Source organism: Anser anser, assembly GCF_964211835.1.
Source record: "Anser anser genome assembly, chromosome: 13".
Lineage (NCBI taxonomy): Eukaryota > Metazoa > Chordata > Aves > Anseriformes > Anatidae > Anser > Anser anser.
The window spans coordinates 15,724,594-15,741,689 of record NC_139734.1 but is presented as its reverse complement, the minus strand read 5'-3'; the positions used below and the strand labels follow the sequence as shown (position 1 = coordinate 15,741,689).

The window sequence follows — 17,096 nt, the reverse complement described above, 5'->3', positions numbered from 1 at the left end:
AGCACCTGGGTCATTAGCTGGGGTCATTAGTGCACTTTGTGTGCAGTCTCCAAGAAGCACACCCCTTGCAACTCTGGAGGCGGAAAGCTGTTTGTTTGGTGTCTGTTTGTTTGTTTTTCCCCCCTAATTTTGTGCCCGCCCAAACCTTTGCCGCGTTCATGCGGCGAGGTGACCTCAGCGAAGTGACGGCCGCAGCCTGGTGCCCCCACCCGACGCACGGCACCTGCAGGAGCGCTTCGTAAACCTTTTGTGTTGCCTTCCAGCTCCCGCGGGAGCGGTGACTGCCCTGCGCCAAGCGAGGCGCCTGCGGAAGGAGCCGAGGCGTCAGCGCTCGCAGGTGAGTTGGGAAGGTAAGTGCCAGCACCCGAGTCTGGCCCGCTGTGAGGCGCTCGCAGCATCCGCCTCCCTCCGGGTCAGCGCAGGTCCTCCGGGAGAGGTCAAGGTAAAACTCCGGTCGGCTGCCGTCCTTCTGACTTAATAGTGAGAACCCAGGGCACAAAGCAAGCTTGAAACGTTCTGAAAAAAAGCTCAAGTGTGAGATGAGGTGATTCAAACACAGAGCTTTGTATTGCTTAATGTCATTCTTCTCTCATGTCAAAAACGCACACGTTTTCTCAGATACATATTTCACTGCCTGTCCCAAATTTCCAGTTGCCCAGTGGTCAGTGTAAGTGTTGCTCGTCTTTGGGCGTGTATTGAAACCTCACTTGGGGAAACTCATCCTTGCTGAAGAGCTCTTGCCCCCCTTGTCAAACTAGACTAGAAACTTTCTTATTTTTATCTATATATGTATACACGTGTATGTATACATGCGTATCTTATGTTTGTTTATATATATATAAATAGAAATTTGTTAAAAGGTGAACCCCAAACACAGAAGAGATTCTAAAACTGAACTTGTTTACTATTGCTTTTTTTTTTTGAGCCACTTGAAGAGATGAAAGAAATAAGACTACACAGGTACGGTCATGTCAAATTGTTAAAGAAAAAAAGGTAAAATTATGTGGGGGGTTGTTTTGTATTAGCTTGTACAGGTTTAACTTCGGGTACTCGTCAGCTGCTTTGCAGTAAATAGCAGTTGCTCTTTATAGAGTTGGAACTAGTGCTATCGGTATCGAGGACACTGGAGTGGGTGAAAAAATAATTGTTGGCAAAAAAATGCATTGGCAAATATTTAATTTAAAATTTGAAATAATTTGGCACAGGTCCTGAAACCTTTTGAAATTCCTATTTTTAAGTCTGCGAAAAAGGCAGGGACTACTGAGAGGTGGACAAACGGGAACTCGGATAACCAGCGTGCTCACTGCAAGGGACGGCACGAGGATTTGAACTAATTGCGTCATTTCTGACATTGTTCTCTTTTTTTTTTGTGATGCTGCTTTTTAAGAAAATGAATTGAAGGAAGTTGTCACATAACTGGAAAAAAAGTCAAAAGGAAACACAAAAATGTCAGGCTATCTGCACGGCTTCTGTGTGGGTACTTGCAAGGGCCGCTGGCGGCTCTGGGCTTCGGAGTTACAGCTGCTCGCTGCCCTGCGCTGTTAGCTTTCTGCTCAGGTACAGGGAGGGGAGGTGATGAAGTTTCAGAGTATCTTTAATTTTTGGTTGCATACGATTTATCCATTCAAATAGTAAATGAGCATAATATAGTTTTTTTAAAAAACTTTTAAAAAAAACTTTAAAAAAAAACTTTTTAAAAAAAAAAGGTATTTCCCAAAAGTCAAAATAGTTTAAGGAGATTTTAATAGGTTTGCCCTGTTGGAATGTGTATTTAAACACTAGCATTGCAAGTCCTGGAAAACACATGATGTTCAGCAGCCCCTAAGAGGAAGGTACAGCGAGACACTTGCAAATAGAGCGTTTGGAAGGCTGCAAAGGTCTGCAGGATCTTTACAGCAGCAAAAGCAGCAGATCTAGATCTGAAAGCGTAGATTTGCCAAGACCCAAGTGTTGTGTTCTTGGGGGGTGGGAGGGATGGCTTATTTCTGTTTGTTTGTTTGCACTGTGTAACTGCTTGTTCTTTATAGTTACAGACTTTATGATAGCACCTGTGAAGGAAAAAAAAAAAGTCCCATGGTGGTAATGCATGCACGTTAAATGTCTTCATTGTAGAGTGTTCTTCAGTACCTTATATCATGGTTTAAAAAAAAAAATCAAAATACCATTTGGAATGTCAACATTCAGTGGGCTTTGAGGAGATGTAGCAGCACATCATGGTTTGTAGGGACAAGGAGATACAGACCATTCTGGGCTGCCTCATTACCTCAAGGATAAGACAAGAAAGTGAGCTTCTGGTTATCATAGATGTGGAAGCTAACGCATTCCCATGTATCTCTTTAGTTCAGTTGAACAGGTATGTGTAGATAAGTCTTCTCGGTGCTGACGTGCACATCTTTGCAGCTACAAATACATGCCGTGTGAGTCTGCGTTTGTGTGTCTCAGTGGGGCTGGCCCTGCGGGCAGAAGGACTTGCAGCTCCTTTTGTTCTTCAGGGCGGGGATGGCTTGATCTTGGCTTGAGCATAATGCCTCCAGCTGGCGTGTTACCCCTCGAGCCCTGTTCAAGGTAATGCTCCCGCTCTTCAGCCCTTGCCCCAGCAAAAGGATTGGCCAGGTACTCTGCCCCTTAGTTTTGGGGGTCCCGGGAGGGAGGAGGGGGTGGATCTGGAGGCTGTGGAGAGGTGCTAGGATGGAAAAGCTGTCAGCAGTGCTCTAGCAGCACGTAAATACTGGAGTTGGGGATTGCCTGTTGCTCTCCAGTATTGCATTGCTGCTTTAGTGAGGCTGGAAATCGGTCCCTGGCTCCCGGGGTGCCTCCCTGGCACCGCTCCCCGTGCCTCCGCCCTGCTGCTGGGGGGCTCCCGTCGCCCACACCAATAAACCACTGCGGAGGCAGCGACGAACGAGGGCTTGGTGTCGTTACTGGGGAGGTGCAGGGGGAGGGGGCCACACCTGGCACCCCTCTGCTCACAGGGGGAGTAAGGGAGGCCTGGGGGGGGGGGGGGGCGCTGGAGAGGGACAAGGGGTAGTGCTGGTCCTGGGGGCTTGTCTCTGGCAGCTGGGGGGGGGGGATACAAGGGCTGGCCACCACCTTGGGGTGGAGGGAAGGGGAAGGTTTGACGAGGGGGGGAACAAAGGTGCTCCTGGGGAAGCCCCAGCCCCTGAGGGAGTATCCTTATTCAGCCACATGCAATGCCTTCCCCAGCATCAGGGTTCCTGGGGGGGCTGTCCCTGCTGTGCAGAAAGCAGGGCTCGGCGCTCCCCGTGGTGCCTGGTGGCAGTTGGGCCACCGGGAAATGTTCGGTGGGTGGCACAGACGTGTTCCTGGGGCAGAGAGCTCCTGCGGAGGGAGCCGAGCCCCGGGAAAAAGGGGTGTTCCCCAGCTCTGCTCTTTGGCACGTCACACCCTGGGCTCCCTAGCCTTGGTGGCAGCAAGGGACAGCCGGCGTGGCCTCTGTGGGGTCCTGGGGCTGTCCCCTCCTGCTGGGGCATCCCGCTGCTGCGGTGGGAGCGAGGTGGCACGTCCTGCAGGTGATGGTGCAGCAGCAGCCCCAAATCCTGCGCTCCCGGGAGTGCTGGTCCCCGTGTATCCCAGAGCATTGGTTTTTCAGCTATTTTTAGGAATTAATAAATCACAGTCGAGGGCAGGGGGACGGCGGGGGAATGCAGGCTTGCTGATTTACAGCTTAACGGTGGCTCCTGCTCTGCGCGGCGGGCGCTGGCACCTCTGGGAGATCGGCACAAGCTGTCTGCCGGCACGTGAATACCTCTCCTGGCGCAGCAAAGGTGTGAGGGGAGTGGGATTAGGAGCAGCCTTCGAAAGCCTCTGTGGGACCTGTTCCCCCAGCGCTGGGTGCCTGCAAGCGGGTGGGAGTCAGAGCGTTTGCACGCACAAGTAGCCCGCTTCACGTCGGGCATCTGCGTTCCTTCACTTGCATCCGTAAAACAGTTCGGTCCCGCTTTCTACAAGCCAAGCCCTTAATCACCACATAAAATACTGCTTTCCCTCAGGGATAATGGCTAACAGCTTAATGACTAACTGCTTTTACAGGGCGATTGGTCAGTGAAGTGATTACTTCGTGTCTCTATACTTCTATTAATTTTACATCCGATTTTTAACGCGCTTAAAAACGTTTCACGTCGTTAGCATTTTCTGTGCGGAGTGCAAGAGTTTAAAACCGGGTTTACTCCTCTGTAGACCTCCGTTGCGTCCCGGTTGCTTCTGCTCGGCTGGAAAAAGAGGCTGCCACCCCACTGGCGGGGGGGGGCTCCTGCTCAAACGCCGCTTCGAGGCACACCGAGCAGCAGCCAGAGGAGAGCAGAAGCACGGCAGCGGGGCAGCGGGCGAGCAGCGAAACGAGCGGCCACACCGAGCCAGCGGGGCATCGCTCCCGGGGCGGCGGGGAAGGGGACGGGGATGCTCCCGGCGGCGGCGGCTCCCAGCGGTGTTTCGGGAGCCCCCGGCTGCTCTGCGCCGGGAGCTTCGGGATGGTGCTGGTTATGGATGCGGAGAGCCCAGGCAGCGGGGGGGGGGCGGCCAGCCGCGCTTCTGTGCCGGCCAAGGGGCTGGGGGAGCCCCCGCGATTTTCTTCCTCGTGATGTAAAAGTTTGTCTTCAAGGTGTTCGCAGGTCGCCTTGAAGCCGCCGCTTGCCGGTGAGCCCCAGAAGCCCTCGCAGAGCGTCGCCAGCCTGAGCTGAGGCGACGAGGCCCTCATCCCGCCGCGGGCAGCTCGGGTACAGGCGCGCGGACACGCCGTGGTGCAGCGGCGCGCTAAGCAGCTCTTCCGTTTGTTTGCGCGGGATGAAGCGAGGTGTAGGATTTTTTTAAAACGTGAATTCTGCTGCGGCAGGACCATCTGTGACCGCTACTGGGGAAAAGCCTTTGGGTTTCCTTACTGGGTTCGGTGGGATTTTACAAGCCAGCTGAAAGGCTGCGGCTCCTTGTGGTAGGTAAATCTATGCAGCACGTTGCACCTCTGTGTGGCTGCTGGGCTTAGGAGGCAGATGCTAGAGAAGCTCATTAATCACATGCCTCTACGCCAGTCTCTTTAATTTCCCCCAGACCGAAACCCTCCCACACAGTCAGGGTGAGGGTGCGCAGTACCAGGCACCGCCATTAGAGAGGCAGCACGGTGGGAGCCAAATGAGGTGTTGCAGATTCCTGTAAACACTGAAAAAGCAACCCGAAAAGCCACCTTATCTACCTTCAGCGTTTCCCTGCTCACCTCCTTTGATGCAAAAGGAATTTTGGCAAAGGTTAGCAGCTCATTGCGGTATCCAGTACTATCTTGCTTTCCTTGCACTTCTTGCCCACCCACCTCATCTGCTTTTCCTCATCTTTCCTCCAGTGTGCTCTGAGCCAGGACTGGCTTCAGTGCGTTTGTGCAGTGCCTTGCACAACAGCAACTCCCAGTGCTAAATGTTAATAAGTTCAGGTCTCGCTCTTTGCACCGTGAGGGAGGAAACACTTTATATGTCTCCTTTATCAAGAGTAACTGGCTAAGTAAGGTAATGCTACACAGTGTACATTATGCAGCTGGCTCCAGTGGGAAGCATCCAGTACCAGTGATGCAAACCCACAAGAAGGACAAAAATCTCCTCAGGTTAAATTAAACAAGAAAGGTCCCAACCACCTGGCAAACCCAGCCCTGCTCACCTGCCCTAGCAGTGAGTTTGCTGAAGCAGGAGTGCAACAACCAGAGCAAGCGCTGGCTCTGGTGCCCTGAGGACGCAGGGGCTCCTGGCAGCAAGCTCACCGAATGGAAGCCAAATACCATTTCCAATCCATTCATTTCTGAAGCAAAGTATAAGCGTACACTGCTCGCTGGAATTTCTCACGTAAAACCATTCCTATGTTCTCTTCAAGTAACAGACTACTGAAGGTTACTCAAAATACAATTCACATCGAGCATACATTCATTTATAAACTGTTGAGCGGGAGTTCTCACGGCTTATGCTTGATGAGAGGAAACGGTTTCCTCATACTGAAAAAAATTATTTGAGTGTGCCCAACTGCTAGGAAATTTGCGATGGCAAGGAGGAGACTAGGGTGTATGGAAGACAGACACAGCTGCCGCAAGCAAGGTTTTCTTTTTTTTTTGGTGGTTATTCTTTTACTAGAAAGCACAAGCTGGTTTTCTAAGTGCAAGCATAACGAGTTTACACTGGGAAGTATATCTCTGCTGCATAGTTTATCTTCTCTGCTGGGTTTGGTGCAGTTTGTGACTGAGAGAAAATGGGCAAGGCATTTAAGGGAAAGGAGCTAAGAAATACACTGCAGTGCACATTCAGAAGTGTGTACACACACACACACACACACACCCAGAGCCAGGCCAGCATCGGCGGCCTCAGGAGAATGTGAGGCAGGGGTGGAACCAGTGAAATAGGCTCTCTTTGCTGCCATGCATAGCAAAATATTGTGGGAGAAGCTCTAAATTAAGTCTCTACAAACAGACACCCCCAATAACCATGTTAGATGGATACCTGCCTCTTGTTTTACTCACCGTTACCAGGCCTACCTCTCCTAGCGCCTCTGTCATCATTTTCACCTTCTGAGATGTTTCCACTCACCAGTTGGTGTTTTAAGAGCAGAACAGATGGGAGGGAAGAGTGTTTCCAGAAGCAATGCTTGCAGCCATTCAAATGTACCCCCACACACAAACCTTGCACCAGCTTTTATCACCTGGCAGTTGCTACCGTGGACCCTTTCTAGAGACAGAAATCCTCACTGCCAACGCCATGCTGAACCTTCGTGCTTGTCTTGCCCTGGCCTCTTCACTTTGTGTCTGCACCGATAACCTGCTGGGGACTGGCACGTTACAGAGTTAAGCTGCTGTTTTCCCATCAGCATAGTTACTGAACTAAACCTGCTTGTGAAATTAAAGATTTCAAGCACTCAAACACTACAAAAAGAAAAAAATACCATGACGTCTCATCTGCTATAAGGTACTCACATACAGGTGAGATCTGATCTTGCAAGGTGCAACCTGAATGGGAATTAAAAGCAGTCGGACACAGCAAAAGCAGTCCTTTAATGTAACCAGCTCCCCGTATGTAGTTCCAGGTCCTCACTGCTGGATCAGTGCATGCTTGACAGGATTTCCAGAGCGTAATAGACAATGGGACACCACCAACACACCATCAGCCACGATATACGTTTACAAGGCAATGTAAAGATCCTCATTTGTCTAAATTTTCCAAAATGGGATTTCTCTTTAATCCAAAACAAACCGCCCAAAAGTGAACTGTCAGCACAGTTTGCGTAAAAACTTTTTACCACATCTCCAAGCTCTGCCTAGAGTCCCTTAGATTTGGATCTGTGCAAATGTAAAGCAAGGAGGATGGATGCTCTGACCAAAGCTACCCGCTTTGGTACCGTGTCACTCAGCATTAATGGTCTGCGACAGACTAGAATCAAAACATGCAGAAATTCCAGATGCCACACGGTAAAACAGTATATTAAAGCCTATAAATAATCAAAATTATTTTTCCAGTGTACATTTGTGATTCATAAAATGTGGAACTATAATGAATTTCAAATGCCACATAAATATTCAAATACAAGATTTTCTCCGTGCTTTCATAATGTTTTAACAACGTATGTCTGGGCTGCAAAAAGCTTGCATTTAACTTGCAAAGGTGTGACTAAAACCCCAGTCTTTTAACCAAAATTACTGAATAAGAAGTAACAATTGCATTTTCAACTTTTTTCAAGTGGAAATTTATCTTCATGTAGTACACAAACATTTTCTGTAAAAAGCTGCAACAGGTTAGGACTGTTCTAGCAAGGGCAGGAGAGGAGGACATTTATTTTCTGAATAATTTTCATAGGCATTAATAAAAGCTGTTGAATAAGGAAACCCTCTGGGGTGATAGACTTCATCTGACAAGCATCCGTGTGAAGGAAGGTAAAAAAAATAAAAAAACAAAGGTACCTTCTCCCCAGTATTTGAAACGTGGGCACATTCAGTAATTTTTTTTTTTTCAGGAGTATCTAACTTTTCTATCAGACACAGCCAACGTTGTTAGAAGACAGTCCTGTATCCTGCAGCCTCACTCCTGTGGTTAGCGTAGCTCAAGAGGTCCGATTGGAGTATCTTGCCAGAGTTCCTTCTGTGACTACACTATCTGCAAGTTCATGCAGTTTGAACCCCTACCCCCGAAGGCTGGTAGTTTCCCTGGTCCAGTTATGTTTTGGAAGATAAACCCCTTGTTATGACTAACTCAACCTCTCCTGCTTTTCCCAAATCACAGCGTTTGAATCGGTCTTAACCAAGATAGGAAAACTTACAGGACAAACTCACGTAAGGGTTTAGTCCTAAAAGATACTGAACATCATCGATTCTTACTGTTTCACATGTGAATAGGTACTTTTATGCCACCTCTCTAGTGTAATGTCCAGATGGCGTCAATCAATTTTGAAATCCACTGTGAAGTAGGAACTATTAAGAAAGCTGGAGAAAACAGTACTTTTTTATAATTAGACCTTAAGTTCAACCACACCTAATGAACACTTGAATGGATGTAACAATTCTTAAGTGGATTTATGTTTTTCCGTGTTGCATTTGTGCTTCCTCTTCTTAGACATGCACCGTGTATTTTCCAAAAGGGATTCCCAGGTACAGCGCAGGTTCTTGATAAGCATACACACAAACACTGAGAAATACAGTCTTTGTAGTGCTTTTAGAAAAGCTCTTTGGAACGTTAACCTTAACCTGGATCATTGCAAGAGTATAGTGTAATCACGACCAGTGTTATCGTATTTGTTAATGAGAACTTTGAGTTACAAATACAAATTTACATCTCCAACACATCACGGTCATTTGGTCTCAATTACATTATGTAAATTATTCGTATTTTAGGTCTGCTACTAACTACTACAGTTGTAACTCAATACACCATGGAGAGACAATGATGTGCAGTATTTGGAAAAGTACAAAAGCACAACCCAAACTTCAAAACCAGAAAACATCTTAAAAACAGGCTGTCAGAAAGTTAATTATGTATTAAGCACTGACCAGCATTGAATCCTAGCACGCAGTGGAAGAATCCATGTGCAGAAGTACAGGTAGGTACTGTGTAAGCTAAGGGATGGAACACCACGGCAGGAGGAAAAGGTGTGAGGTGGGCTGCCATGTTTAGAATTAAACTCAGAATGAACAAGATGTTAATAAAACAAAACCAAACGATTACTTACAAAATGGCTGTGCGTTCCCTCCCACCCCTGTATATTTTTAAATGAACATACATTCTTCACTCTTCATTTTTGCCAAAACAGAACACGGGACAGTACTTAGAGCATTTTCTCTGAAATCCAGTTTGGTTATAGACTATGCAAGTATTTCGATAGCTTTCCCTCAGGCCTTGATCATCTCTTATAGATGGCACAATATTGACTAAAGGCTCTACAAAGATAAATGTAGAGTCTGCCTTCACTGTCAGAAACACTTATGAAAAATATTACTGAGAACAAAATTTCAAGAGCACTTTAATATACAGAATGAGTGGCATAGATGTATGGGGCTTATTTTAAAGAGACAGCCTTTATTTAAAGTACTTAGTTTTGTAGATCTTATAAAGTAAACATTACAATACTTTTTCAAAAATATATTAAACTTGTTTAAATTTAAAAGGCAATTTCACCATCTGATGGGTATTTTTAAAGAAAAAAATCCAAAAGAAATGAACAGCTCAACTTAAACTAGATTTTAAACATTCTGCTTTGTCACTCCATCTCCTTTTAGCTCAAAAAGGAAAAGAAAAAAAAATATTTTTTTACCCGGACTTTTACAGCGATAAGGCAACTCCAGGAGACTTGAATCAGCTCCTTGGAGATTACAGATACTGTAACTGGCTGCTCCTCATGTTTTATAACACCCAAAGGTGCAACTATCCATTAATCACAATCACATTTGTGCATTAAAATATAAAACTTAAATTACAGATTTTAAAAATATTACTAATAGACTTCCCTATCATAAAATGTTTTACATTTACAGTACTTGAACTATTTCAGTTCTGGGTTGATGAGGTTTAAGCAATTTACCACTGCAAGAGTTAGACTCCGGAGCTCACAAACAGCACAACCCAACCAGGGGCAGCAATAGTCGGTAGAGTCATAGTGCAAATCAAAATAAGGAGTGCAGAATTGCACTAATTGTTTACATTTCTAAAATATAAATGAACAAGACAAGATTCGTATATTGTACATGCAATAAGTTATAGTAAGCATATGACAATGGGGCTGGATAATTCTACAATTTTAGCTGGTGTACCAGAGTTGAAGCCTGTGAAAGATAGGACTCGGTAAACAAAACATTTCAAAGCTCTGCTATCAGAGCACTTGAACTATGCTTTCATGCTTTGTATTTCTGCTTCCCCGTCTCACTGATCACACAGATATGCTGAAACAAAACAAAATAAAAAGCTCCTGTTAGAAAGTAATGTAGGAGACTGCTGTTTGCAGATGTATACAATAATGCACTTCTGAAAAAAATAAATGCAGGCTATACACGTTTCAGTACCGAAGAGCCTTGTGATATTGTTTATGCAGAAAAACTTCAGCCTTTTTTTGTCTACAAATCTCAAAATTGGACTTCCTCCCTCTCCTACCCACTGTCTGTTATAAGGTTAGTGAGACCCAGATGAAGAATTAATAATGACCTAACGTGAAATGCAAACATCTCAACTTCCAAGGTCTTCCCTCTCTAATTTTGATGTAACTAAGGAAATGCACTTATTTCTTGCAGATATATCTGGTAAGATGAGAAACTTCATACAGACTGCCACATTATTTCAAAGCTGACAGGAGAAGCGTAGCCTCCATTCTGCATGAAGCAAAACAAAAGTTAGTTTCATATGAGCTCCGGAACACTGTTGTGCTGCTCTAGCCTTTGCTCTCGTCGTTGCACCACTAACGGAACAGGCTTGCACATGAGCTGTCATTTACACAGAGAAGAAAGAGTGATGTGAGGAGACTTCCCTTCCTTCCTCCTCCCTAGTTTTAAATGGACAAAAACATACGGGAAAAGTTACTTACATTCAAATCTCTAAAGTATTCGTTGTAATCTAGGGCGTATCCCACAACAAATTTGTCTGGCACTTCAAATCCAACAACTGAAAAAGAACACAAGTCATCAGTATGTTAGAAATTAACTTCCTAGGCTTTTTTACAGAGAATCTAGAATTTTATAGACACAAAAGCATCCTAACAATTTATTTCTTCCATTCAAGTATCCCGAGATTAATATTCAAGCTACGTAAAGTTCTAACTTCCTTTGTTGATTTAATTGAAGTAAAACAAAATGAAATAGATTTACTTATTGGTTCCCAAGCAGTAGCTTTTCATTTTGCTTTAGTTGTCACCCTCACAGTATCATTCAAAAGGCAGCACCTGTGTGAGTGTGCCCTCGCCTTGGGCACAGCTGTAAGCAAGGCCACCTCTGGGATAACGAGCAGGTAGGTTCAGCTGTCAGCTCCCTCAAAACTACAGATGTGCAAGTCCGACAGGACTCTTTGTGAAGAGCTGGGAGGGTAAGCGTGGCATCACCTGAGCCCCAGAAGGAGCCAGAGTTACTGCAGGGAAACCAGTCCTTCGTCTTTGAGGCAGCGCCCAAACAAAACGCGCTCCCCTCTGGCTGCTCGCGGACAACGACCTGGTGTAGCAGGACACGCTGCGGCTGCGGGACAGCTCTGCAGAGCAGCATGCGGTAAGTGCCGAGCTCTTGGTGGAGAGAATAGTGAAGACCACAGGGCAAAGGGTGCTCTCTTAGTTATGGAGTCACTTGCGCTTTTCAGAAACAGGCAGGTTTTTTGTCGTTGTGTTTTTGTTTCATTTTTTTTTCCCCAGAGAAGCTGCCTAAAAAAACACATCAGCTGTTCCACAGATTGTCCAAATGGGCATGGCTCTAGCAGGACAGTCCTTGGATGCTCAAGAAGTATCAGTCCAAGCCATCCACACACACTGTAAGACAACCAGGGGATGTTTCCAAAAGGCTTTCTCCCCTCATGCTAAAAATGAAAGACTCCCGAGCTGTGCTGTTTCTCTCTCCCTGCTTACAGTGAGGCTCAGTAACGAAAAAAACGGAGATAAATCACACAATTCCAGTGAAAGACTGTGTACGCTTCTGGAAAAAATAAGGCAATGTTTAGAGTCTACTTGACCTCATGATAGAGGGATAAAAGGCAGGCCCAAGCATTTCTGCTGCGTTGTCTCTTGCTTTCAGAGCTCACGTGTTGTGCACTGAACAGGTCGTCTCTGGACAGATGGCAAAACAAGTCATCTGCTGCAAGATGCTCAGAAAGGCAGACCGCTAACCCAGCTAAGCCCATAATAAGATCTCAGGAAAGAGGGGCATCCTTGAGTGAGGGAAACACCTGAATTAAGCTTTCAAGGCATTGAGAAATTTCAATTTAAGAATACCGTGCAAACTTGGAAAGGAGAGGGAAGAGGACGCAATTCTGCTAAACTCACTTCACTTCCATTGTGAAAGTGCACAGTCCACATGAACGGGACATCAGTCTCTGGCACAGGGATAAGACACACAGCCCTTTCCAAGCCAAGAGGGGCTACTACTGACACCTCTGTGCGCTCTGGATGCTACTCCTTTCTTTATGGTCTTGGGACAGACAAGAAGACACGACAGGAGCAACCCAGATGCCTAAACAAGATTGGGTTTGTGCTATGTTGAACATCTTACCACTGTAAACTTTGATCAGATCTGTTACCCTGTGTGGTCCCCTCACATTTCAGGGGACATCCGAGTGGCACTGGGTGGCTATGTTTAGGCACCTGGAACACTGCCAAAAGCATCAAAGGTGAATCCAGCAGATTCTGCTGACCAAACCATTTGATTAACATGCAAGCTAGGAGAATTTCCATGTGAAGAGGGATTAACTTGGACCAAAATATCAACGTTTCCTATTTGTATAATAAAATGCCACAAGAAGTTAAGAAAAAAAGGACTAGACCAAATCTGTATTAACTCTGTCAAAATACATTCCAAATATTTAATCTTCCCAAATAAGAGCAAAATAAATCAAAAACCATTCATGAAAACTTACTTGGAACACCCTTGGACTTTGACCAAAGAGTACACAATATATCAACATATATACAACAGATTTTTAAAAACTGATAATGGTTGTCAAAAAGTCACTTACAGTCTGGCCGATATCCCACGCTTCGAGGAGTTCTTTTTACCAACAAACTGTCAAATAAAAACAATGTAAAGCTGAAACATGGAAAAACACCAGGTACAAATATATGAAACAGTTATGAAGATCGGCTGAATTCCACATCAGTGAGACTACCTGTGCATATTGACAGCATAACTATATACATTTTAAACGTATTATTCATTTGCAGGTGCAGCTGATCATAAAGAGAAACTCAAAACTTCCTAGAATCATGAATGGTTTACAGCCTAAGGGATAAACAAAATGTTTGCAGGAAAGAGGCTGTGAGATACTTTACTGGAAGGATTTTCATTGCCAAAAGTGACTTAATGAGGTTTTGTGTGTTTTTAGAAATCTCAGGTGCAATCAGTTTAGCTCACAGGTGAAGAGGTGACAACCTGGGATCTAGCCAGACCAGCTGACTTCTTTTCAAAAGCATTAGTATTATGAAGCAAAAGTTCAGCTGGGTAAATGTAACCTCAATTGCACTTGTGCAACATGTCCTCAGCTGTTTTTCACTGGTAGTACTAATTACCCCCATAAAGAAAATGTAATTGGTTTTGGTGATCATAAGCTGATATAAACCAGCTCCACTTTCACAGAATTTATAGTCAGAGGTGTAAAAAGCACAGACATACGGAGTTGGGGGTACTGCAGCAGAACGAAATACCTTGCTAGTTTGACTCACTCATTATTCAGTTGAACACTTTAAGAAGATGACCCCATCATCCTGACATTTGGCTGTCTTTGAGATATAGAGACTTTGGGAGGAAAAGAAGAGGTGGTCGATGGCTGAATGTAAAGACGGACTAACATAACTCTGTGCATTAAGCACAGACCTCCTCCTCCCCTTCTGATTACCTCTGAAGGTGGGACTTCATTTGTCACGTTCATGGTTTCAATTTTAGACATTCAGTTTCTGAAACTTCTAGTTGAGAGTCTTAATTTGAGTACTGGCGTAAAACTTGATCAAACCAACCCAAAATCACATTAGCATTAATTCACATCTCCCTGCTACAACTGCTTAATTGTCAGAGAGAAAGAAAACAAAATTAAGAAAAGAAAGGCAAGTGAACTACCTAAGAGCATGACACTGAAAGCTATCCAGCATGACCACAGTTACTTGCTCAGGTCTTTGGCAGACTCAAACTGCAACAGGTTTAAACAATCGGAAGCTAGGCTTTGTTCACTCTGTATTCTACTTGCGATGTACACTGTAGCGTTAAGGTACTATTCACTGACAAATATTTAAAATCTGGTACATTTAAGCAGGCCATGGAGAAAAAAAAACAAACTCACCTTCAGCAGGTCACCCTCACATTATCAGCAAGAAGAGCTGCTCTAGTACATCTAACAACTGCCTTGACATTGTTATGGCAACACAACTGATTAGATTTTACACACAGCTCTGGTTTATCTCTAATCCCCAGCAATCATTATGCTTTTATTGTAAAATACACAATCACAGCATAGGAGCGTAAAAGATGCAATTTAAAAAGAAGTAGGAGGAATGTTGATATTGGTTAATATTACCCTCAACATTTCTTACTAATTGTAAGTTATTTAATTAGAAAATGTTTCAAAACTAATTGATTAAAGATGCAACTAAGTAGAAAAGCCTAAAAGAGCATATGGCTGGGTGACTCACAGAATGACCTCCGAGGCTCAGCTACGCTATATACACTATATAAACAGTAATGTTTAGTGCAAACTAATTTAATTCTACAATTAAAGCTGGCAGACCAAAGGTCTCCATTGCACAGGTACACTGCTGAAAAAAAACGAAGTTGAAAACAGAAACACGTTCAGATCCTGTATGTCCATAAATGTCAACCACTTACTTTTTTTTTTAAATCCCAATCTCTAGTAAAAGTTTATATTTATGAACTAAATTTGTGTTGAAAATACCCCTGCCACCTTGAGAGGTTGTTGGTTTTTTTTAAGCCCAGAAGATTCAAATTCTTCCATATACTTCTAAACCTAAGTTAAAGATCAGTGGTAAAACCCCACAAATATTACTAGAATATAAGGCAACACATGTACTGAACACGCACAAGCTATCCCTTTCTGATGCACTGAAATTTTTCAAGCGATAGGGCTGGAAAGAAGAGCGTTTCTGTTAGCCTTAATGAACGTACGCTCCCACAACACGCAGAAGTGGAGTTTAAACAAATACTAAACTCTAACTCCATCGTATGTGACTCCTGCAGAAATGTTCCTTCCTGTTTCTCTTCTATGGGAATGTATTCTATATTATCTTTTTTTTTTCCCACTGTGTGTCATTCTGAAGGTGAAATACAGCACAAATAATCACATTTAAAAGTTTACCTGGCTACTTTCACCATCTTTGGATTGTACTGCTTAAGTAGAGACAGCAATGTTTTCATTGTTTTACCAGTATCGATTATGTCCTGGAAATAAAAATGTCACGTAAGTGAGAATATTAAACTTGTCAGAGTAGCATTTTCAAGTTTTTACTGCAGAAATTGCTCATCCATAATAGCATGAAAATATGACAAAATAATGTGCATAATCAAATTTGGTGATACGTACCACTATATTGTGCTTAAGCGATTATGCTCAGTAAAGTGATCACAACAGTCAACAATAGTTCTTAATTGTTGTGGATAACTACTACTTTGAAAGCAGTTACTGAACTATGACCTTCTAGGCTTCCTCTGAAGATTTTATGGCTTGTGTTCCTTGTAGCTATTAGACAGACAATGTTTAATTCTAGTATTATAAATGTAACGTTAGTCTTGCAGTTGAACTCAGAGACAGATGTATACAACAGAAAGAAAATAAGAATGGAAAATATTCAGAACAACCCATTAATGAAGTTAAAGGAAAAAGAAGTGCAATTTACATTACAGACCCCAAAAGATCCAAAAGACAAAGAAGCTGCACTGGCAATACCTGGGTGCAGTTCTAAAGTTTCTATTTATATACACTAAAATGATGTTTGACACAGCATTTTAATCCCATCCCCTGCACATAAAAGCAGAAAAATATATATATATAGCTTACAACTGAAGCATCAGAAATGGACACCCCATTTGGACTGACATACTCGTAAGATCTCTAGAGAGACAGTCCTTACCCTGACCTGAAATCAAGTTTATTTGAAGTGAACAGGTAGATAACAGAATTAGCAATGTCCTGATTTCTGGTTATTTTCTCGTGACTCCCAGTTAAAATAAATAAATAAAAATTAACACAGCACCCATCAGGTATAATAGCTTTAACACTTAATGCTTTCACTCATGGTTATAAACTCAAGTTAAGGATGTACAGAAATATAGACAAAAATAAAAGTTGGTGTACAAACAAAACCAGCTACCTCTATGCTCTAAAATCAAAATAGAAGTTTTAGTGACTTTGCATTGCTTGATTTTCTGTTTATTGGAGGCAAATCTCCATTACGTGAGGGTTTTTGTTTGTTTTTTTATACATCAAAGGGATTCTGTATGGAAAACCTTAGTGCTTTGGTGCCTAAAATAATACGTGCTGGTTTTTTTGTTGTTGTTGTTTTTACACTGTTTGACAGTTAAAATGGTGATTGGTCAAAGGGTTCATATTTGACAATGTATAAGACAAGGCACTGGAGAGATGATTCACTGAACAGATGAGAAACTAACCTACTTAGCTGCCTGGGACTTTGAAGACATACATTCATCTGAAATGGAGCAGATACATAATTAAATGCATCTGCCTATCTGAAGCAAAATACACTTCAAAGGACGCCACCGGTCACACAGATGACTGCTGTATACATACTAGTTTGGTAGGAGTTTTAGAACTGAACGTGTTTCCTGTGGAATAATATAACCTTCTCAAACTAAAAAAAGACGTACATAAAAAACACATTTAATGACAGAAGGAAACATCCTTTCATTTGGTTGCTGAATCAGTTGCCATGGC

The 17,096-nt window shown here is 43.6% G+C and overlaps 1 protein-coding gene across 3 annotated transcripts in view; it reads right to left on the bottom strand.

Moving 5' to 3' along the window:
* Positions 1-9,461: 9,461 nt before the first annotated feature.
* HPRT1 (hypoxanthine phosphoribosyltransferase 1) overlaps positions 9,462-17,096 on the bottom strand; it is an 18,944-nt gene continuing 11,309 nt past the window's right edge. For all 3 annotated transcript variants that reach the window (XM_083796951.1, XM_083796952.1, XM_083796950.1), the window contains 4 exons: positions 15,504-15,586; positions 13,161-13,207; positions 11,038-11,114; positions 9,462-10,402 (listed from right to left, as the gene is read on the bottom strand). In XM_083796951.1, coding sequence (XP_083653077.1) covers positions 10,355-10,402; positions 11,038-11,114; positions 13,161-13,207; positions 15,504-15,586 — 255 coding nt within the window. In that variant the 3' untranslated portion in view covers positions 9,462-10,354. The remainder of the gene's footprint in view (positions 10,403-11,037; positions 11,115-13,160; positions 13,208-15,503; positions 15,587-17,096) is intronic.